We start from the raw sequence: 23,352 nt of genomic DNA on the forward strand, positions 1-23,352 counted from the left end.
AACTAGATTATTTGCAGTTAAACTCTGAAGTTTCTTAGCAAGTCCCCTTAAGAACCTTAAGCTTCGTATTTATGGCCTCATTTCAACACCAACCAGCAGGTTTTAGTAAGGAGACAGTTCTGCCTGATTTCATGGGAGGACAGCTGGAGCTGGATCAGGAGAAACCAGGAGCTTCAGAAATGGTCTTCAAGCTCTTATTTATTTATTTTTTTGCTATAAAACCCTTTCTTCAAATGTATTGACACTGCAGTCTAAATTACAAATATCAGAGACTGGCACACATCCAGTGACCCATCCAAATGTATTCTAACAGAGCAGCCATATGAGATGAAAGCAGGAGTTTGCTGGTACATTTATTCTTTGAACAAGGATTTACAGTGATTTTTTTATAACAGACACTATGGACTAAAAAAATAATTTCCTTTAGCCCAATAAAGAGAAAACGACAAACACTACCCAAATCGTAAGCTTATTGATTGGTTCTGCACAATTCTAGTAGTGCCTGCTAGCCCTCTGACTTGGGTCTTTGCTTCTGGCCCTAGACTCAATCCTAGGCTACAAGGTTAAGTCAGGTATCCTGAAGTTTTTTGGTTCAAGACATCATGATGTTCAATGATCCATTATTCTAGAAGGCACCACTGTCAGGGAAGATACAAATAACCTCCAAAACAGCTTTAGTGCCATCTTACCACATACTACACAGCTCGGAAAAATTAGCAGGAGTTGAGAAAAAAACAAAAACTCAGAACCAAATTCCCCCAGGAAGTCCAAAGTAGCTCTTTATGAAAGCCGCAAAAACAGTGACCGGACTTTGTTTCTTCCACTTTGAAGCAGGTTGGTTCAGAGTGTGAGTCTCATATCCTTAAAAGATGCTCTGCTTCGGCCTCAGGCAGATCCTCCTCAGCATCTTCAGTTGCAGGCTTTCAACAGGATGTGACTGGCTCATGCTCCAGGATAAGAAAAGAGCTAAAGCTTGAAGCCAGAATGAATGGCCACAATGCCTGATGTTAGGCTTTCGTAAGTCACCTTCTGAAAACCCGCATCTTCTATCATCTCCTTGAACTCTTCCTGAAACACAAGGAAAGATTCAGCAACGGTTGCCTGGACTTCAACTTTAGAGCCTTTTGTTGTAAGCTGTAGAAATGTACCTGAGACGGGAAACGCCGGATACTCTCAACAAGGTATTGATAGGACTTCCAGTCTCCTGCAATAACCTCTCCCAGGACAGGAATGACTTGGAAGCTATACAGATCATAAATCCTAATCAAACAAAAAGGCAATGATTAATATTAGAACATGCCCTGATTTCTTCTCTTGGTAAGAGGCAAGAGGTCTAAGCTTGAGGGGTCACTCGGATGCCCAAAGGAATCAAGAAAATACCTGAAGTAAGAGAAGTGGGCCATGTGCAAGACCAGTGGGCGTCACAGTGAGGCTCTCACTGTGAGCTGCTTCAGGCCTTCTCCCAGAGCTGTGTGGCCGTACAGGGAGGAAGCAGCATAAAAAGGCGGAAGGGTTACTACTCCACTACTGTTGCACATAGGTACAGAAGGGCTGCTCAGGATGGCCATGGATCTGACTTTGCAAGTACAGCTAGAAATCCACATTTTTATATAAAATTTCTAGTTTTTAGATACAGACCTCTCCACCTCTTAAAATACAAGTCTTCCTATGTGGGCCACCCTGGGTCTCTGGTCAACAGTTTGAGACTTTTCTGGCCTAGGTACTGTCATTCAGAGCTGGCTGGGCTCTGCAGTGGGCAGTGTCCCTGAGGGACTGAACTTAGAGCTTACAGCTTTCTTCTATTTTCTACCCTTTGGGGGATGGGAAACCCCAGGCTAGACAAGGAGGATGTGGCCCTGTCAGCAATGCCAACCTGGATAGGAGGGGATTGTTCACTTGGCTAAATTCCAGACAGAGAAACCGTCCTCCTGGTTTTAGGACCCGATGGGCTTCCTGGAGTGCCTGAGCAAGACAAGGAACACAGGACACATTCCTCAGCAGCCTCCCTCAGTTCCGCGAGGCGAGGACACTGTACAAGTTGCTTCCAAACAGCGGAAATAACACCACGTATCTGGGACGGTGCAGGCATTCTGCTGTGCTTGGAGCACTCTAAACTGACTGCAGACTGTACAACCAACGAAGGGCTACTTTAGAAGTACCCAGCAAAATCACACAGGATGTCTTCTTTGAAGTAGGAATTTTACTTCAAGGACTCTATGTGAGAGAAATGCTTCTACATGTACATGTATGACATGTATATGGGTTAGTCACCGTTTGGACAGCACAAGAGTAGCAGCATTGTAAACTAACCATTAATGAAAGTCTGGTTAAATTGCATAGCATCTATACAAACAGAATCCATTCAGCTACTCGAAAAGCAGTCGGTGCTCTTTACATACTCACATGGGGAAATGAAGAGATATTTTAAAATTTTATTTGAAAGGAGAGAGACAGAGACATCTTTCATTTGCTGTTCACTCTTCAAATACCCGCAACAGCTGAGACTAGACCAGACTTAGGCCAGGAGCCAGGAACTCAATCTGGGTCTCCCACGTGGATTGCAGGAACCCAAGGACTTGAACCATCACCTGCTGCCTCCTTGGTGTGCATTAACAGCAAGTTGAAATCTGGAGCAGAGCTGGGACAAAAACCCAGGCACTCCAACACAGGACATGGGTATCCACAGTAGTATCTAAACAGCTTTGCCAAATATCCAACCCAAAAGATATTTTAAAGAAAAGAAGCAATGGCAAAAATGTTTACTATGCTAATATTTGCATTTAAAAAAAGAAATAATAAAAGGGTAACCTCAAAATGCTTGCGGGAAATGGAATTAAAGGATTATTTCGATGCAAAAAATTTTTGAAATCCCGGGGTGGGCATTGTGGGACAATGCATATGGGTTAAACTACTGCTTGTGATGCCCGCATCCCAGGTCAGTGCCAGTGAGTGCCAGTTAGAATGCCAGATCAAGTCCCAGGTCCTCTGCTTCAGATCCAGCTTCCTGTTAATGTATCCTGGGAGGCAGCAGGTAGCGGCCAAAATGCTTGGGTCCCTGCCCACCCATGTGGGAGACCCAGAAGGAGCTCTGGGCTCCTGGATTTGGCCTGGCCCAGCCCTGACTATTGAGGGCATTTGGGGAGGGAACCAGCCGGTGGAAAATATCTGTATTTCTCTGTCACTCTGCCTTTCAGGTAGATGAAAATAAATAACTATTAAAAAATACTTTGAAATAATGTATAAGATGTCTTCAAAAAGTTCAAAGATGCAGATTAGAAAAAACTATGTATAAATTTCAAAAGTTCTTTGCACCCAAATAAGCTTATCTTTTAATTCTATTTCCATGAACTTCTTGACTTACCCCTGTATATACATTTAATATGCACAAAACATCTTTGCAAATATACACACAAACTGGGGATAGTCTGAAGGGAGAGGAGGCGCTAAATGGCTGGGAGACACAGTTGGGAGGGAGCTCTTCACTGACATACTCTTTTGAACTTTGAATTTATTAAAACATAATAGGCTTTCTGCAGACACAGGTCATGAAAACCAGCGTCCCATCCAAAGTACAGGAACCAACCAAGGGAAGCCCTCATTACAAAAATGAAACCGGTTGCCTTGCACCTGGCCTTCAAATGTTCTGAACAGAAGAATAAAGTAGAAAGAAAGGCGGCTGTGTCAGACTGAGAACCGAACATTCCCTTCTGCCTAGGTGCGGCATGCGTGCTGTTTTCTGGGTCAGCCTCTGACCATGCCCGATCTGCAAACTCACGGAGCAGATGAGATGACAGAGCAAGTCTGACTGCCACAAAGACATAAATACCAACCCTGGCAACCAAGACTTCTGCAGGACCTGCTCTCTACTTTCAGTCCTTTTCAATTTTGTGACTAGGAAAATTGGCAACCTCAAGGATCGAGGCTCCAAAACTTAAAACACTCATTTCCCTCAAGTGCTGGGCCCAGAGAAGACTCTCCTCTCCTCCTTCACTCTGGAGCTCAGATCCTGAGTCACACGGGCTGAGGAGCAGCCATTCATACCCGATCAATGTGGGTCACGTTCCGAATCCCAAAGGCAATGGTGTAAACGTCAAACTTGTCGTCATCAAAGGGCAGTTCTTCAGCATCTCCTACAACCCAAGCAAGTCCTGAAAGACAAGATTAGCTGTGCGTCTCAGACCGGGTAACTGCTCCCCTGCACCCAGCAGACCATCGAAGCAGAGGGATCTGTAATCGGCCAGGCAGGAATGCGCGTAGCCTGGATACCCAGCTTGTGACTGGTGTCTGAAGTGGAGGCCATCCTGCGGCACCGGGTCCTTACACCTGCGGAGTGTGACGCAGGTTCTGGAGTCAGGTCAGAAGTGAATTGCAATGAATTACCAGACACCTTGTTTAGTGTCAGAGAATTGGAGTTCGGCAAATACCACATATTGGTGTCAGAAAACATCACACACATGCCTTCTCTATTGAATTCCTGGCCACTGTCTTCATGGTGTCCTCCAATCCTAAGACCTTGAAACTGGTGTCCTTGACATGAACGCAGATCTGAGTCCTCCAGCCAACACTCAGAGACTTGATGCCCACTCAGTTATGCCTACTCTCAAGCAATTTTTATGCCAGCAGGTGTTTTGTGTAGAGCACTGAGGTTAAGAACCTAGCGTAGACGGCTTCACCATGTATTAGTTGTATATTCTTTTTTTCTTAATAAAGTGAAATGAGAGCTTCGTTGGTTTTAACTTTTTTTTTTTTTACGATTTATTTTTATTTATTTGAAAGGCAGAGACAGACAGAAGAAGAGGGCCGGCGCCGCGGCTCACTAGGCTAATCCTCCGCCTTGCGGCGCCGGCACACCGGGTTCTAGTCCCGGTCGGGGCACCGATCCTGTCCCGGTTGCCACTCTTCCAGGCCAGCTCTCTGCTGTGGCCAGGGAGTGCAGTGGAGGATGGCCCAAGTGCTTGGGCCCTGCACCCCATGGGAGACCAGGAGAAGCACCTGGCTCCTGCCATCGGATCAGCGCGGTGCGCCGGCCGCAGCGCGCTACCGCGGCGGCCATTGGAGGGTGAACCAACGGCAAAAGGAAGACCTTTCTCTCTGTCTCTCTCACTGTCCACTCTGCCTGTCAAAAAAAAAAAAAAAAAAAGACAGAAGAAGAGATCATCTATTTGCTGGTCCACTCTCCACAAGGCCACAATGACTGGTTCCGGAAAAGCAAAGACAGGAGCTTGGAACTCCATCTGGGTCTCCCATGTGGGTGACGGGGGCCCAAGAACGTGGGTGACGGGGGCCCAAGAACTTGGCCCATCATCTGCTGCTTTTCCAGGCACATCAGCAGGGAGATGGACTAGAAGTGGAGTAGCTGGGACTTGAACTGGTGCTCATATGGGATACTGGCATCACAGGTGGCGGCCTAACCTACTATATCACAATGCTGGCCCAGATGTATATTCTTTTTTTTCTTTTGAATAGGTTAAGGTTGTGATTTTATTTTAAAGATTTATTTATTTATTTGAAAGGCAGAGGGAGAGAGAGAGAGAGAGAGAGAGAGAGAGAGGTCTTCCATCCTCTGGTTTACTCCCCAGTTGGCTGCAATGGCCGGAGCTACGCCAATCTGAAGCCTGGAGCCAGGTGCTTCTTCTAGTCTCCCACACGGATGCAGTCCAAGGACTTGGGCATCTTGTACTGCTTTCCCAGGCCATAGCAGAGAGCTGGATTGGAAGTTGGGCAGCTGGGACTTGAACCAGCACCCATATGGGATCCTGGCACTGCAATGCGGCAACTTTACCTGCTATGCCACAGCACCGGCCCCAGCCAACTGTACATTCTTGAAACTTGTCTCAGTTTCTTTATTTATAAAATGGAAATAATAGTATCTACTTCTTAGGGTTATTGTAAGTATTAAATGAACTAAAATAAACATGGAATTTAGCATAGTTATACAGTTGGTGCTCAACATGAAGGTGCTACATCCATGGGTTCAATCAATTGCTAAATTACAAATATCCAAAAAAATTTGTTTCTGTTCCCAAAGTGGAAGCCAAATCCATCAATTATGTGAAGAACTGCTTCCAGATGACTGACAGCAGGCTAGTCAAGATCCCTGGCAGCAGAGGAAGTCTCTTTAAGAAAATAGTTTGAACAGTTTGTTAAAAATTTCCATCTTACTTAATTTCTCTAACACTTGATATCTGGCTGTCCTTTTTATAATGCAGAGTGAGAACTGTCCCTACTGTGCTTGATAAATGTCATCCAGGTTCCATTGCCAAGAACGTGTTGTCCAAAATGCCCGTTTAGTTTTTAAAGATGCAACTATATCTTTTGTTTGGTTTTAAATGTGTTAGGGATGTTATGACAGGACATAGTAGGAGTGGTGGTCAGGCATGGAAACGGTGGGGAGACAACAATATACATGTGAAGTAGACTCAGTATTTTAATAAAGCTAAAAAAAATCTTAAAAAACCCTGTACTGTACTGAACATGTACAGACTTTTGACATTATTCCCTAAACAATACAGTTTAACAACCATGTGAATAGCATTTACATTGTTTTAGGTATTATAAGTAATCTAAAAATGATTTAAAGTCTGTAAGAAAAGGGGCCAGTGTTGTGTTGTAGAGGGTTAAGCCACTGCCTGCGATGCCAGCATCCCATATGGGTGCCGGTTCTAGTCCTGGCTTTGCTTGGGCCCCCAGACCCATATGGGAGACCTGGATGAAGCTCCTAACTCCTGGCTTCAGCCTGGCCCAGCCCTGGCTGTTGAGGCCATGTGGAGTGTGAACCGATGGATGAAAGATCTCTTTCTTTTTGTAACTCTCAACCAGCATCCCAGACCCCAAGCCAAATGCCTGTTCATTATGCCCAGTCTATCAGGGACCTGAGCATTCATGGGCTTTGGTATCTTCAGATATACTTCAGTGGGGGAGGGCAGTAACTGGAACCAATCCCTGTGGATATCAAGGGACAATTGCACTGATCTATCCGAGTCACGAGAAAGTGTTCAGACCCCAAGCCTGGTCATAAATCCAGCGACCATCTGAGGGTCCCTCTATCAGGGTTTCTATGTCCTCTAAAGAGCCTGACTTGGCTTAACAAAGTTAAATAAAAATTATAGGAGGTCAGTGTTTTGGACTAAGCGCCTGCACTGGGCCCCAGTGAATCACTCACACCAAATTCCATGTCAACAAAGCTGAAACTAAGCTGTTTATCTTACCAGAGAAGCCCAGAGATGTAAGAGATGACAGCCAAATTCTGTTTTAAGGAATGAAATGTCTTAGCCATCAGGCCAAATGCCCATCCCAAATATATCACTTTTATAATCCAAAATTTATTTTAAGCTCTTGCCTTCAGAGTTTCCATTTGGGGAACAAGTGCCACATATAAAACACAAATCAAACACCTAGCCACAGTGCTACACATCTTTACATGTTAACTTTTATATTTATTAAAAAATCTGCTGGATCCTCCTACCTAGTCTCAACATTTTTTGCATGACAGTTTATGGTAAGGAAAATACTAGAAATTGGTAAACCAAGGAGAAAAGATAAAACTATGATGTCTTATGTGGCATTTTTAGTCATTCCTATGCAGGTGCATTTAACTTGGCATTGAGGAGAGCTATGCTATGGAAGGAATATTCCAGAAATGGAATTTCCATTTCCAGAAATGGAAAGTTACCTATCTCTTCAAAACCTTTGCTCTCCGTTCTTCAGGGCAGAGCACCAGTGACCACGAAACACGTTTGTCAGTGGGAGGAAGGAAACATAGTGCCTTTGTCTCGACACACTAGTGCCTGTCTGCCTTCTAATCAGTGTCACTGCTTAACAAAAGAGGCCTTCATCTTGGAGGCCAAGTGGGCTGCAAGTTCGTCTAGGCAGCTCCTTCTGGGGGTGGGAGGAAGAGGAGAAAGGATTGAGCTAAAATAACCAGAGGCACTCATGATGGAGGCAGGGAGGAAAGCAATGCTGATGTTCACTTGAGAGACTTTCTGGTCTTTGGGGGCACATAGCGCTTCTCACAGTGGTGACATGTAGTGCCTGTAGACAATGTGCAGCTTCCAGGATCATTCATTTTACTTAAAAGAATTGGCGCCGAGGGTACTTTAAAATATTAAACAGAAAGTCAAATGTCAAAATTTACATTTTTAAGCTTGGGCACAAAGTCTACTTCAAGTTTGCAGTGGGCTCCTGGAGACATGCAGTTATTTGCCTCTTTGCCACTAGTATCTACTGGGGCTGGGAAGTTTGAGAACTACTGTTCAGGGGTATTTTTAAAAACTACTAATTTATATATTTATTAGAGGAAGAGAGCTACTATCCATTGGTTCAGACCAAAATGACTGCAATGACCAGGGCTGGGCTGAAGTCAGCTGGAAACTCAACCTGCATCTCCCATGTGAGTAGCAGGAACCTGACTACTACAACCAGTGCTACCCAGGGGCCACATTAGTAGGAAGCTGGAATTAGGAGCCAGAGCTGAATATGGAACCCAGGCCCTCTGATGTGGGGTTCCTGCAAGTGTCTTAATTGCTGGGTTAAACCTCTGCCCCAGTGATGTTTTCTTTATATCAGTTGGATCATCTGAGAAGTAGATGCTGAGATGGGGAAAAGCATGCAAAAAGTTTTTATTTATTTTTATTTGAATGGCACAGAGAGACAGAGACAGAGATATCTTAAATCCACTGGTCTACTTTCCAAATGCCTACAACAGCCAGGGCTGGGCCAGGCTGAAGCCAGGAGCCAGGAATTTAAAACAGGTCTCCTATGTGGGTGGTAGGGACCCAATCACTTGTGCTATCACCTGCTGCCTCCAAGGGTGAGCATTAGCGGGAAGCTGGAATCCTAGGAGGAGCCAGGACTGGAATCCAGGCACTCGGATAGTATTCCAGGCAATGTCTTAACCACTGAGCCAAACAACTGCCCCTGTTGTTTCTGTTTGTTTTGTTTCTTGCTTTTGCTGGCAGGAAAATACTTGGGGAAGATAAAAGGAAGAGGAAGACTAGGCAAGAGAAGCTTTTAGACTTCAGTGCGTATCTGATGATGCCTCAGCCTACCCAGTAGGGAGCTCTAGAGCAAAGACTGGCTGGGAAGGCTCCCACCTGGGCAATGTCCAAGCCCTACTAGCCCTACAGTGCGCAGTCATTTGCTGGGGGTTGCTGGGACAGGGCCTCGCTTCACTGGAAAGCTAGACAGAGGCTGAAGGTGCTAACAGTTAGAGGCTGTTGGCTAACTGCACTCCTTGTGGCTGAAGGAGTTCTTTCCTTATAAGAAATCCAGGTACCCTGGTTGCCTTCCATGTCCATCACATCATCCTAGTATTGACAGAAGAATGGAATAGTACAAAAATAGAAATCACCCACTGAGGTCGTCCCAGATCTGCTGGAAATGAAAGCAAAACTCCTGTTACAGGGCCCAAGAGTTGAGATGGGAAGATTCAGCTCCAATTTGGGCTCTTTCACTGAAAAGTTGTAAGTCTTGGCTAAGTATGGTCCTTAACCTCTTTGGCCTTTGGCTATCTCCTGTCTGGTAATCCTGCACTGGTAATCTAGCTCAACAAGTTGCCAAATCAACGTCTATAACAACACAAACTGGATCCCGTCACACAGATTACTTTCAACTCTTGTCTGTCAACAGAAAACATTTCAACATGTTACATATTCTGTCTCATGCTATAATACAAACATTTCCTGTTAGTCTAGTCTGCTATCTGTAGGACTCACCAGCTTTGTGGCCCTGAGCCGTGGCCTTCTGCTTGCCAACCTTGAGCATCTCCTTGTTGATGTCACAGATCACGACACGGGAACCGCCCAGGGAATCCTCTTCATTCCGGTACTTGTTGGCAATTTCTTCCCAGGATAAATTTTGCTGGGCTCTTAACTGCCTCTTCTGCTTTCCTTGATGCTGTGCCTGAACATAATTAAGGAACCGGAATGCAATGTCACCTGTGGGAGGCCAACAGGAGGAAAGATGGAAACAAAACAGAAGGGAAAAAGAAAGAACCTTTCCTAAATCCAAAAGGAGCAATAGAGTCTAGGAGTAAGTGAGTACATGGAAATGAAGTTTCCTCTTATTTTAACAGTAACTTTTCCTGTAAACAAGTTCAACTTTTAACTTGTGAGAGTCTTTAAAAATCTTTTTAAAATTTGGTTAACTAAGAGTGCTTCTTTGGCATAGCCACTTAGGATGCCTCCATCCTACATCAGAGAATGATTTAGGCCCAGCTCCTCTGCTTCTGATCCAGCTTTCTGATAATGTGCACCCCGAGAGGCAGAAGATAATGTGTAGAGGATGCTCAATGGTACCCAAGGGTACTAAGGTCCATGTTACCTGTGCCTCCGGCAACATCCAGCAGCTGGGTCCCAGGAAGTGGGCGCATCTTCCAGAGCAGCAAATCCTTCCAAACACGATGGATGCCGAGGCTCATCATGTCATTCATCACATCGTACTTCTTGGCCACACTTTCAAATACTTGATAGACTGGCACAGGTGAAAAACACATAACACATAACCATGCTGTTCACAGGATTAACTTGGGGAAAAATTCTAAGTAAGAAAAAGAGAACATTTTTCCTCCTGGAACTACATGTCTTTGCAGTGTGAGGCTATGCTATGATGCTTGATGCCCAATTCTATACCTTAAAGTTACTCTTCAAGAAAAGGCTGGGGTCAGCATTGTGACACTGGTATGCCACATGGGAACTCTGATCTCTGCCTGCATTATGAAGAACCTTGGGAACAACTTGGTGGGCACGTGGGTGGCAAGATGTGAATCAGGTCAGTCACACCTTAGAAGGTCCCCATGAATGCTGTCCAACCAAGACGGAATGCGGAATCTGGGCGACCTGCAGAGAAAGGGTCTACGAAGACACTCAGCATAGTTTTTGCTGCGCCCACAGCTGTTGTAACACCTGCGTAGCAAACTTTTGTTACGTCAGGGGTTCACGCTGCAGGGACGAGGCGAGAACCCTGTGGGGTGTGGCCTCGGTGGCTTCTGTGTAGCCCAGGGTCGTAAAGGTTCTCGGCTCACGCACGTAACGAAAAGTAAAAGGCCTAATTACTGCTGGTTAATAAGGCAATGTGCCTCAACATTAATAGTGATTTTGTATTTAGTAGTTATGCCACGTAGTGCGTTAGGACAAGTGCACCATGATTAGAAACAAAGGAGTCAAGTAGTGCCAATAAGCATTTCACAAAAATCAACAAAAAGCACTTTAGACTTTGGCCCACCAGTCATTAGGGCAATTTACGAGGAGGCATTAAACACTGACAAAAAACAGCACACCCTAGACAAGATAAAACAAAGGGAGCTGAGGTGTTAGCTTTAGAGAGCTGAGGTGTGATTTAGGTTCTGGGTTATCAAGTTTAAGCAGCATGGGGATGAGAAAGCTACATTCAATCTTACATAGGTGATATATGGACTTAGGCTAACAGGCACCACCATCTGATAACTCCCCTGTCCCAGGTTCTCCTAATGAGAGGTTAACTAGTAACCTGACCTTTACCTTTTCTTAAAAGTAGGACTGCGAATCATCACCACAATGTCTCCCTGTGTCTCTTGTAAAGTTAATCATGTAACCCCATTAGCCTTAACAAGTTTTTTGTAATCTTGGAATTTCTTTTGTCTTCAGCAATGTAAGCTTCCCTATATAAACTCTGGTTTTCCCGCCAATAAACTGCAGGCAGACAACTGCAGGCAGACAACTGCAGCTACAGCATACTCAAAAAGTGTGTGTCTGTCTGTCATTTCCCCTCGCCGATTTCTATTTCTCCTGTGCTTTCGCCCCTCGTTCTCCCTCGGGTCTGGTGTCTACGCGAGAGCCGGTCCGCGGCAGGTGGCGCCCGAACAGGGACTTGAAGGACAGGTAATCTTTTTCTTTCTTTTCCTCAGGAATAAGAAACGGCTTTTACCAGGATTCTGCAGATCCGCCAGTGAAGGCTTACTGGTTAAGTGTAAATAATCATTGTAAAGGGGAATCATGGGGCATGCTTTAACCAAAAATGAAAAAATGCTAATTGTCATGCTACAAAAAATGCTAATTCTTCTGTGTCAGGATTTAATTCGGCCTATTAGAAAGACAGGAGCTATTCAAGATTATGTAAAAGCATGTTTAGATGCCTCACCAGCTATAGTCCAGGGAATGGCCTATGCTGCAGCTATGAAAGGTCAGAAGTTTAGTGCATATGTTAAGAAAACATACGGAGGAGGCGCCAAATCATCATCCATGGATGTTTGCTATAATTGTGGCCAACCAGGGCATATGCAGAGGGAATGCAAACATTCAAAAGAAGGCTCAAAGAAGCAAGGGCCGCCGGGGCTGTGTCCTCGGTGTAAGAAGGGAAAACATTGGAAAAATGAGTGTAAATCCAAGTTCCATAAAGATGGGACTCCTTTAAATAAGGAAAAAGAGAAACAGGAGAAAGCAAAAAACTAGATGAGGGGCGGTCTCCTAGCCCCACTCCAAAGGGAGAGGAGTCAGCAGGGCAGAAACATCAATTAAACCCTGAAGCCCCGGAATTTACGGTGCATGATTTGCCTAGGGCAACACCGGGTAGTGCAGGGCTGGATTTAGCTAGCTCAAAAGACATTATAGTGTCTAAGTGGGACGGAGTAACTTTAGTGCCCACTAATGTAAAAGGAACTTTGTTGCCTCAGACAGTCGGATTAATAATTGGCAGAAGTTCAAATTATGCAAAAAATTTTGAAGTGCTTCCTGGTGTCTTAGACGCGGACACTGAAGCAGACATAAAGATAATGATCAGACCTTTAAAAGAGACAATTCAAATTCACAAAGGACAAAGGATAGCTCAAATCTTATTATTACCTTATGTAAACCTGCCAAACAGAATTTTACGAGGAAACAGGGGCCAAGGCCAGTTTGGCAGCACTGATGAGGGTGTATTTTTGATGCAAGATCTTGGCCAGCGTCCATTCAAAGTCGTGTATCTCAATGGCAAAAAATTTAAAGGGCTCCTTGACACCGGAGCAGACAAAACATGTATAGCTTCCTCGGATTGGCCTTCCGCCTGGCCAGTGCAACAGACAGGTTCCTCACTGTTGGGACTGGGGACAGCTAATGGTGTCCTGCAAAGTTCAGCAATGTTAAAATGGACTTGTGAAGGTAAGGAAGGTTATATACAGCCTTATGTTCTTCCCTCTTTACCATTTACACTATGGGGAAGAGATTTCTTGGACGCAATGGAAGTTAGGTTGGTAACAGCAGATAATTTAAATGAACAGCATTTTTTATAGGGGCCACTGCAGAAAATCTTTTTGCAGATAAAATTCAGTGGCTGACTCAAGAACCTGTGTGGGTGAGTCAGTGGCCCCTTACGGAAGAAAAAATACAGGCTCTTGAGCAGCTAGTACAAGAACAACTAGAAAAAGGGCATTTAGTAGAATCAAAAAGTCCTTGGAATACACCAGTATTTGTTATAAAGAAAAAATCAGGTAAATGGAGGCTCTTACAAGATTTAAGAGCCGTTAATACAGTTATGAAGGACATGGGTCCGCTGCAACCTGGACTGCCATCTCCGGTTGCTGTTCCTAAAGGATGGAAAGTCATTATTATAGATCTACAAGATTGTTTCTTTACCATAAAATTGGATCCTGCAGATTGTGAGCATTTTGCTTTCAGTGTGCCATCATCAAATTTTAAGCAACCTTATAGAAGGTATCAGTGGGTCACTTTACCACAAGGGATGAAAAATTCTCCTACATTATGTCAAAAATTTGTAGACAAAGCTATGCAAGTTATAAGGAAAAAATATGCTACTGCATATATAATTCATTATATGGATGATATATTATTGGCTCATAAAAATTCTGCTATATTAGATAATTTGTTGTATGATACTATTCAAACTTTAACTGCTCATGGCTTGGTTATTGCTCCTGATAAAGTGCAGAAAGATCGACCTCTAAATTATTTGGGTCAAATTATAAAGGATGATTATATTATTTCACAAAAAATTACAATAAGAAGGGATAGGTTAAAGACATTAAATGATTATCAAAAATTATTAGGAGACATTAATTGGTTAAGACCTCATTTAAAAATAACCACAGGGGAATTGAGTCCCTTATATTCTATCTTGCATGGGAATTCAGATCCAAAGTCACTTAGAATTATGACCCCGAAAGCTTTACAGGCTTTACAGTTAGTTGAAGAGGCATTATCAAAAGCAAGAGTGCATCAGGTAAATTATACTAAGCCATGGAGTCTGTTAATATTTTCCACAGCTTATACGCCTACAGCTTGCCTATGGCAGGAGGGAGTCTTGAAATGGCTTCACTTGCCTCATACACAGACAAAAATGCTTGCAGATTATCCTTATTTATGTGCTTTGCTAATTACCAAAGGTAGAGCTCGCTCTAAAGAATTGTTTGGTAAAGAGCCAGCCACTATTGTCACACCATACAATAAAAGTCAAGTAGAGGAGCTAATGCAAAATAATGAAGATTGGGTCATAGCGCTGCAAAACTATGCAGGGCAAATAAAATATCATTATCCAAAACATCCTATTATAGAATTTGCAAGACATGTGGAATTGGTATTTCCAGTCTGGTTTTCGCCACAACCCTTAGCTAAAGCTCAAAATATTTTTACTGATGGGTCATCTTCAGGTTGTGCTGTGGTTTATTCTAAAGAGCACGGTGTGTATGTTAAAAGTGGTGAAAAAACCTCTGCCCAGCAGGCGAAAATTAAAGCAGTCATTTTGGCCTTTACAAAATTTCCACAACCATTTAACCTTTATTCAGATTCTAAATATGTGGTTAATTTATTTCCGGCTCTAGAGACAGCTCTCTTATCAGAAAAATCACCCATTCTTACTTTATTAAGACAATTACAAAAGTTAATCAGGGAAAGAACGGCAAAGTTTTACATAGCACATATAAGGGGCCACAGTAAATTGCCCGGGCCTCTGGCACAAGGAAATGCCATAGCAGATATGCATACCAAGTCTATTGTAGCTACAGTGCAGGAGGCATTAAATAGTCATAACATTCATCACCAAAATGCAGCCTCTTTGCAAAAAATGTTCTCTATTACTAGAGAACAGGCAAGACAGATTGTAAAACAATGTACTCATTGTCCCCCCGTATATCATCCTCCAAAGATGGGTGTAAATCCCCGAGGTTTAAAAGCTAACATTATTTGGCAGATGGATGTAACTCATGTGTCTTCTTTTGGTAAGTTGGGATATGTGCATGTGACTGTTGACACTTTTTCTCATTTTGTGCATGCTTCTGCTAGAACGGGAGAAGCAGTAAAAGATGTTATTCAACATCTAATTCAGTGTTTTGAAATTATGGGCATTCCTTCTCAAATAAAAACTGATAATGGACCAGCTTATATCTCTAAAGCATTTGCAAATTTTTGTGCCCAATGGCACATAACTCATATTACAGGAATTCCTTATAATCCTCAAGGACAGGCAATCATTAAAAGAGCTCATCAAACATTAAAATTACAATTGGAGCGTCTTCAAACTGCAAATTCTTATTTCTCACCCCATCATATATTGTCTCATTCATTGTTTGTTTTAAATCATTTAAATGCTGATGAGAAGGGCCTTACAGCAGCCCTACGACACTGGGACAGGGAGGTTTATAAGACCCCCCTGCCCAAAGTACTCTGGAAAAACCTCTTAACAGGAATGTGGAAAGGTCCGGATGTGCTAATCACCTCGGGAAGAGGCTATGCTTGTGTTTTTCCACAGGATGCAGACTCTCCTGTCTGGATCCCAGATAGGCTCATCAGGGAGGCCCCCGGCACAGCGCCGCAAGCAGCGACGCTGGAAGAAACAAAAAAAACGCATGAAACATCAGATGAAGAAATTGGAAATAGTCCAGCAGAGGCAGAAAATCACTTGGACGATGATCCGTCATCTAGCTCGACAAGCCAAGGAACTTCTCGCTGAACAAAAGAAGCCTCGTACAACCTCTTATCTTTTTGTGGCTTTTCTTGCCTTGATTTCAACTCCAAAAACTGAGGGGACTTCATATTGGGCTTATGTTCCTAATCCTCCCATTGTACAGCCTGTGGGGTGGTTGGATAGGGAACCTGTAAAAGTGTTATGTTGTTAGAAAAACAACCCAATCAAACTTTTTCACAGCCTATTACGGTTAAAGCATGTGTAGCTTATCCTAGTGCTATCTTGTTAGCTCAAACTAAAGCTGTAAAAATAACAAAAAAAGGTCGCTCATATAAAATTACTTGTGCTGCATGTAAAATGACAAATTGTATTACTTCTGCTGAGCCTAAGAATTTTACTACCATACTGTTGGTGCGTAGACCGCCATTTGTGCTGCTACCTGTTAAATTAGGAGAAGAGAATTGGTATGATAATTCTGCTTTACAAGTATTAGATCTGTTAAGTGGGCTTTTACGTCCGAAACGCTTTGTTGCTGCCTTGATCTTAGGAATTACTACTTTAATTACTATTATCACTACTTTTGCGATTGCAACTACTGCTTTAGTTCAGGAAATTCAAACTGCTCACCATGTCAATACATTAAATAAAAATATTACCATGGCATTAATTACACAAGAGGCAATAGATCAGAAATTAGAAGCAAAAATAAATGTGTTAGAGGAAGTAGTCTTGGCTTTGGGACAGGATGTTGCTAATCTGCAAACAATGTTTTCTGCTCGTTGTCATAGTAATTTTAAGTTAATCTGTGTTACTCCGCTACCATACAATACTTCAGAACCTTGGGAGAAAATAAAAGCACACTTGCAGGGTGTATGGCATGATAATGAGGTTACACATGATTTACATGCTTTGCAAAAGGAGATAGCTGCCGTTAGTCAATCTAGGTTGCAAATAGGAAATTTACAGAGTATAGCTGCAAGCTTAGAAACAGGAATCAGAAACTTAAACCCCATAACTTGGAAAAACTACCTCATAAATATGGGGATAGTGGCATTAGTAATTTTGCTAATAATTCTTTTTCTTCCTGGAATCTTAAAGCTTCTATTTAGCTCATTACAAGATGTCCAGCAGGAGGTCTTTGAACTTCGTCTTAAAAATTAAAAAAAGGGGGAGCTGCTGCGCCCACAGCTGTTGTAACACCTGCGTAGCAAACTTTTGTTACGTCAGGGGTTCACGCTGCAGGGACGAGGCGAGAACCCTGTGGGGTGTGGCCTCGGTGGCTTCTGTGTAGCCCAGGGTCGTAAAGGTTCTCGGCTCACGCACGTAACGAAAAGTAAAAGGCCTAATTACTGCTGGTTAATAAGGCAATGTGCCTCAACATTAATAGTGATTTTGTATTTAGTAGTTATGCCACGTAGTGCGTTAGGACAAGTGCACCATGATTAGAAACAAAGGAGTCAAGTAGTGCCAATAAGCATTTCACAAAAATCAACAAAAAGCACTTTAGACTTTGGCCCACCAGTCATTAGGGCAATTTACGAGGAGGCATTAAACACTGACAAAAAACAGCACACCCTAGACAAGATAAAACAAAGGGAGCTGAGGTGTTAGCTTTAGAGAGCTGAGGTGTGATTTAGGTTCTGGGTTATCAAGTTTAAGCAGCATGGGGATGAGAAAGCTACATTCAATCTTACATAGGTGATATATGGACTTAGGCTAACAGGCACCACCATCTGATAACTCCCCTGTCCCAGGTTCTCCTAATGAGAGGTTAACTAGTAACCTGACCTTTACCTTTTCTTAAAAGTAGGACTGCGAATCATCACCACAATGTCTCCCTGTGTCTCTTGTAAAGTTAATCATGTAACCCCATTAGCCTTAACAAGTTTTTTGTAATCTTGGAATTTCTTTTGTCTTCAGCAATGTAAGCTTCCCTATATAAACTCTGGTTTTCCCGCCAATAAACTGCAGGCAGACAACTGCAGGCAGACAACTGCAGCTACAGCATACTCAAAAAGTGTGTGTCTGTCTGTCATTTCCCCTCGCCGATTTCTATTTCTCCTGTGCTTTCGCCCCTCGTTCTCCCTCGGGTCTGGTGTCTACGCGAGAGCCGGTCCGCGGCAAGTTTTCCCTTAAAGCTGCACTGAATTCCACTACATATCAATTTCTCTGCCCATAAGATGAGACTGTCAGTGCCAGCTCCCTACCTCCCTAAAGTAAAACTGAGTTAGAGGGCCGGCACAGTGGCATAGTGGGTAAAGCTTCCGCTTATGGCACCAGCATCCCTTTTGGGAGTCAGTTCCAGTCCCAGCTGCTCCGCTTCCGATCTGGTTCCCTGCTAATGTGCCTGGGAAAGCAGCAAACGATGGATGGCCCAAGTGCTTGGGCTCCTGTGCTCAGATGGGAGACTTGGAAGAAGCTCTTGGCTCCGGACTGGCTCAGCTCCTGCCATTATGGCCATCTGGAGAGTAAACTAGTAGATGGAAAATCCCTCCCTCTCCCTCTGTCTAACTCTGCATTCCAAATAAATAAAATAAATCTTACCAAAAGAAAACAAAGGTTTTTTTTTTTTTAATTTTTAAAGACTTATTTATTTATTTGAAAGGGGAGGCAGAGAGAGAGAGGTCTTCCATCCGCTGGTTCACTCCCCAATTGGCCACAACGGATGGAGCTGTGCCATTGGAAGCCAGGAGCCAGGAGCTTCTTCCCAGTCTCCCATGTGGGTACAGAGGCCCAAGGACTTGGGCCATCTTTTACTGCTATCCCAGGCCATAGCAGAGAGCTGAATTGGAAGTGGAGCAGCCAGGTCTTGAAACAGCGCCCACATGGGATGCCAGTGTTTCAGGCCAGGGCATTAACCCACTGCGCCACAGCCACAGCACGGGCCCCTGGCTGCTCTACTTGCAAACCAGCTCTCTGCTCTGGCCAGGGAAAGCAGTAGAAGACAGCCCAAGTGCTTGGGCCTCTGCACCCATGTGGGAGACCTGGATGAAGCTACTGTCTGGCTTCGGATCGGCGCAGCTCCAACCATTGCAGCCAACTGGGGAGTGAGCCAGTGGATGGAAGACCTCCCTCTCTCTCACTGCCTCTCCTCTCTTTGTGTAACTCTTTCAAATAAGTAAATAAATCTTAAAGAAAAAACCAAAAAACAGAAAGTGATAACATTTGACATGAAATTCTAATTGAATGTCAGTCGAGTTACCAGAGGAATGTTGCTACTGCTGCCACTGGAGACTCTAGCTCTCCGGCCAGAGGAACTCTGTGAAGATGAACTTATCAACATAAGTGAGGAATGCCATTGTAACAAAAAGGTTCAAGGTATTCCAAAGGAAGTGGTGCCAGCAAAAAAAAAATTCACATTGAAGAAATTCCTGGACATATCTCATGATACTGAAAGTGCAAAGGGTAAAACACTAGAAGGTAGAAGTTAGAGGCTGGAAAACCCTAGAAAGGGGTATGACAATTCGCTAAGGCAAAGAAAAGAAGCTCACTCCCTGTTGTAATTATATGACAAGAAGGCGGCCATCAAGGTTCAAACTACTCTGAGTAATTTTATTTTCTTAAAAAGATTTTATTTTTTGTTTATTTGAAAGGCAGAGTTAGAGAGAGAGGAGATACCGAGATCTGCCACCTGCTGGTTTACTCCCTAAATGCTGGCAACGGCTGGGATCGCCCCAGGTCAAAGCTGGAAGCCTGGAACTCCATTTGGGTCTCTCACATGAGTGGCAGAGGCCCAAGCACCTGGGCCATCTTCTGCTGCTTCCCCAAGTGCACAAGCAGGAAGATGGATTAGAAGTGGAGCAGGTGAGACTCAAACTGGTGCCCATATGGGATGCCGGCTACACAGGCAGCAGCTGGCCCCATTACTTTTTTTTTTTTTTAACATAGAAATAAAACAAGTTAATTTTTTACATATTTAATTTATTTTTATTTCTTTTTTTGACAGGCAGAGTAAGACAGTGAGAGAGAGAGAAAGACAGAGAGAAAGGTCTTCCTTCTGTTGGTTCACCCCGCAAATGGCCGCTAGGGCCAGCACGCTGCACCGATCCGAAGCCAGGAGCCAGGTGCTTCCTCCTGGTCTCCCACGTGGGTGCAGGCGCCCAAGCACTTGGGCCATCCTCCACTGCCCTCCCAGGCCACAGCAGAGAGCTGGACTGGAAGAGGAGCAACCAGGACAGAATCCGGTGCCCCAACTGCGACTAGAACCTGGGGTGCCAGCGCCGCAGGTGGAGGATTAGCCTAGTGAGCTGTGGCGCCGGCTGACGTTTTTAATTTTTAATAGAATTTTAAAATGTTAAGCTTAGGGGCCAGCACTGTGGTGCAGCGGGTTAATGCCTGGCCTAAAGCGCTGGCATCTTATATGGGCACCGGCTCAGGGCCCAGGTGCTGCACTTCCGATCCAGCTCTCTGCTGTGGCCTGGGAAAACAGTAGAAGATGGCCCAAGTCCTTGGGCCCCTGCACCCATGTGGGAGGCTTGGAAGAAGCTCCTGGCTCCTGGCTTCAGATCAGCACAGCTCCAGCAGTTGAGGCCATCTGGGGAATGAACCAGCGGATGGAGGACCTCTCTCTCTCTCTCTCTCTCTCACCTTCCCTCTGTGTAACTCTACCTTTCAAATAAATAAATCTTTAAAAAAAAGTTAAGCTTAAATTTCAGATCTTTAGAACTTTAATTATATTAATTAAATCCAACTTTAAATAACAGTATACTAAATAAATATCAGCTTTACTATATAGTTTGACAGTATGAATTTTTGATGTTCAATAAGTTTTAAAGGTCATGCAACAAGAGTAATTTTTACCATTGATTATTAAGGTTATGGGGCATGATATCAGCTAGAATGTCTTTTTTACAGCTACATCACTGCACGAAATGAGAACGGCCTGTATTTCCATCTCAGTTCCCAGTCTGGAGTCATAATTTTCCTCGGTTGGTAAGCGCTGTCCTGTAGGCCCTGATGTTGATTATTCATTGTATAGCAGGCGCAGAAGTCTGGCATTCTTATCAAATCCTGGGAGCACATGCCCTGGAGCAAGCCACCCGGATTCACATCCAGCTCAGCCACTGACTGGGAGAATCTCGGGCAGCTGACTTAGTGTCCTTGTTTCACAGTTTCCACATCTGTAAAACTGGGCTAATAGTTGCTATCTCACAAGGTTGTCTTTGTAAGGATTACTGTAAAATATTTTAAAAGGTTTCACACCCTCAATACATGCTCCGTACTGTTTTACTTGGCCCCACTTATTTCACTCCACAGAGGTTACCAAGCTCCTGATGTGTATCAAGCACTGAGATACAGAAATGAAATGAACCATTGTCTTAGGTGTTCAAAGAGTTACAGCAGAGCTATGTAAAGTGGAGATCATACAATGCAGTCTTTAAGGGGATGGGAATAATTCCACCGTGGGCTGTTTCTCTTGTTTCCTGGGTGGCCTTAGGCTCAGTGAACGAACCTCTCAGAGCCTCGCCTTCTCCCTCTGTAAAATGGGCATATCCCTCCATCATTGCAAGTGATACAGTTAGAGTCTACAAAGAGTATTTTTTGGGGCCGGGGTCGTGGCTCACTTGGTTAATCCTCAGCCTTCGGCACCGGCATCCCATATGGGCACCGGGTTCTAGTCCTGGTTGAGGTGCCGGATTCTGTCCCGGTTGCTCCTCTTCCAGTCCAGCTCTCTGCTGTGGCCCGGGAGTGCAGTGGAGGATGGCCCAAGTGCTTGGGCCCTGCACCCCATGGGAGACCAGGAGAAGCACCTGGCTCCTGGCTTCGGATCAGTGCAGCGCGCTGGCCCTAACGGCCATTTGCGGGGTGAACCAACAGAAGGAAGACCTTTCTCTCTGTCTCTCTCACTGTCTAACTCTGTCAAATTAAAAAAAAAAAAAAAAAAAAAAATCAGGGTCTTTTTCCTTTCCCATAGCAGTGGCATAGTAATGATGTAAAAAGAAAAGAAAAACCTGCTCAACAATATCTAACATTTATTGAGCAATGACTAAGAGTCAGGCATTGTTCAAAATGCTTTATTACATGAAGGAATCTGACCCCTCCTACACCTGTAAGGGTTCCTATTATTCTTACTTCGCAATTGTGGAAGTGAGGCAGAGAGTTGCCTACTTCCTTTCTATTAAAGGAAAAAAGGTCTTTTTAAAAAAATTTTTTTAGCGATACAGACAGCACCGGCTTGCCGTACTGGTTCGGCCACTAATTTAGTTTGGGCAGCCCTCCCTGAACTTCCGCGTCTCGGCTTCCTCACGGCTAACGTGGTGATAACACCACTCACCATCGGAAAGTGGATAGGAGAATTGGAAATAATGCCTGCACGGCGCCTGGCACACCGCACACGGGCTGGCACACGGGCTCTGGTGATAAACACTCCGGTTTTCTTTCTTTCTTTTTTTTTTTTGGACAGGCAGAGTGGATAGTGAGAGAGAGAGAGACAGAGAGAAAGGTCTTCCTTTTTGCCGCTGGGTGTTCACCCTCCAATGGCCGCTGCGGCCGGCGCATCGCGCTGATCCGAAGCCAGGAGCCAGGTGCTTCTCCTGGTCTCCCATGTGGGTGCAGGGCCCAAGCACTTGGGCCATCCTCCACTGCCTTCCCGGGCCATAGCAGAGAGCTGGCCTGGAAGAGGGGCCACCAGGACAGAATCCGGCGCCCCAACTGGGACTAGAACCCGGTGTGCCGGCGCCGCAAGGCGGAGGATTAGCCTGTTGAGCCACGGCGCTGGCCAACACTCCGGTTTTCAAAGAGGGGAGCACTCCCCCGAGTCAGGACTGCACCGACACCACCAGCCGAGCCACCAAATCGGGTCGCGGGCGATCAGATCCCTCCAGCCACCCTCGGGCCCCTTTCACCTTTGCCCCCTTTCTCGTCCTCCGCCACAGTCTCGAACCCGAAGTGCGTTTCCGCTGCCCGCTTCTCTTGAGACAACAGCCGCGCACCCAGAGGGCCCGCGGGCCAGGAGCTACGGAGCCTGGGAACCCAGCAGCCCCGCATGGCCCGCACCCACCCGCTGCCATAGCGGCTCCACTGAGAACAGCTCCTGGGAGCCGCCATCTTGACCGGCGGGCGACTGGAGCCTGCGGCCACGCCCCGTTACGTCATCAGACGGTCGACGGCGGCCGGCGGGAGACATTATTAGCCCAACGCGCCCTGGAACGTGGTGTTAAGGAGCGGGACGTTACCTCGGGGATCCAGAAACTAATCTTTGAATCCGACTCGTAATCCCATCCTCGCTCTCTTCCCAAATTTAATATAGAGCTCGCCAGCAACGACGGAACCTGAGGTGGTTCCCCCCCTCGCCTGTCAGCGGCCACGTCTCAGAATCCTGCCAGCCTACAGTACCAGCTTGGAAAATACGTAGAGATCTCTTGTTTTCTGCTGTGGAAAGGGGAGACTAGCGTGGTGTGGGGCAAAGGTCAAGGTCACGTGGTCAGTTCCTGTAAACTTTGGTGTGCTGAGTCACCAGGTTTGAGCTATATTTTAAAGATT

At 44.8% G+C, this 23,352-nt stretch overlaps 1 protein-coding gene across 1 annotated transcript; it reads right to left on the bottom strand.

Moving 5' to 3' along the window:
- Positions 1 to 185: 185 nt before the first annotated feature.
- On the bottom strand, positions 186 to 22,928 carry COQ5 (coenzyme Q5, methyltransferase). Its single transcript, XM_062182826.1, has 7 exons — positions 22,716 to 22,928; positions 10,321 to 10,470; positions 9,714 to 9,935; positions 4,042 to 4,148; positions 1,874 to 1,962; positions 1,149 to 1,260; positions 186 to 1,068 (listed from the first exon to the last, which is right to left on the bottom strand). Exons 1-7 carry the CDS (start codon positions 22,915 to 22,917, stop codon positions 967 to 969), a joined length of 984 nt encoding a protein of 327 aa, XP_062038810.1. The 5' UTR covers positions 22,918 to 22,928; the 3' UTR covers positions 186 to 966.
- Positions 22,929 to 23,352: the final 424 nt, after the last annotated feature.

This window comes from Lepus europaeus, chromosome 23, assembly GCF_033115175.1.
Source record: "Lepus europaeus isolate LE1 chromosome 23, mLepTim1.pri, whole genome shotgun sequence".
NCBI lineage: Eukaryota > Metazoa > Chordata > Mammalia > Lagomorpha > Leporidae > Lepus > Lepus europaeus.

Bases quoted from the DNA above. Each gene is read 5' to 3' on its own strand.
- COQ5 (XM_062182826.1), bottom strand. From the start codon at position 22,917: ATGGCGGCTCCCAGGAGCTGTTCTCAGTGGAGCCGCTATGGCAGCGGG. The intron at 1,261-1,873 runs GTTGGCATTGCT...TTGTTTGATTAG, and splicing joins AACAATCCCCTCCTATCCAG to GATTTATGATCTGTATAGCT. The intron at 1,069-1,148 runs GTACATTTCTAC...CTTGTGTTTCAG, and splicing joins TCCGGCGTTTCCCGTCTCAG to GAAGAGTTCAAGGAGATGAT.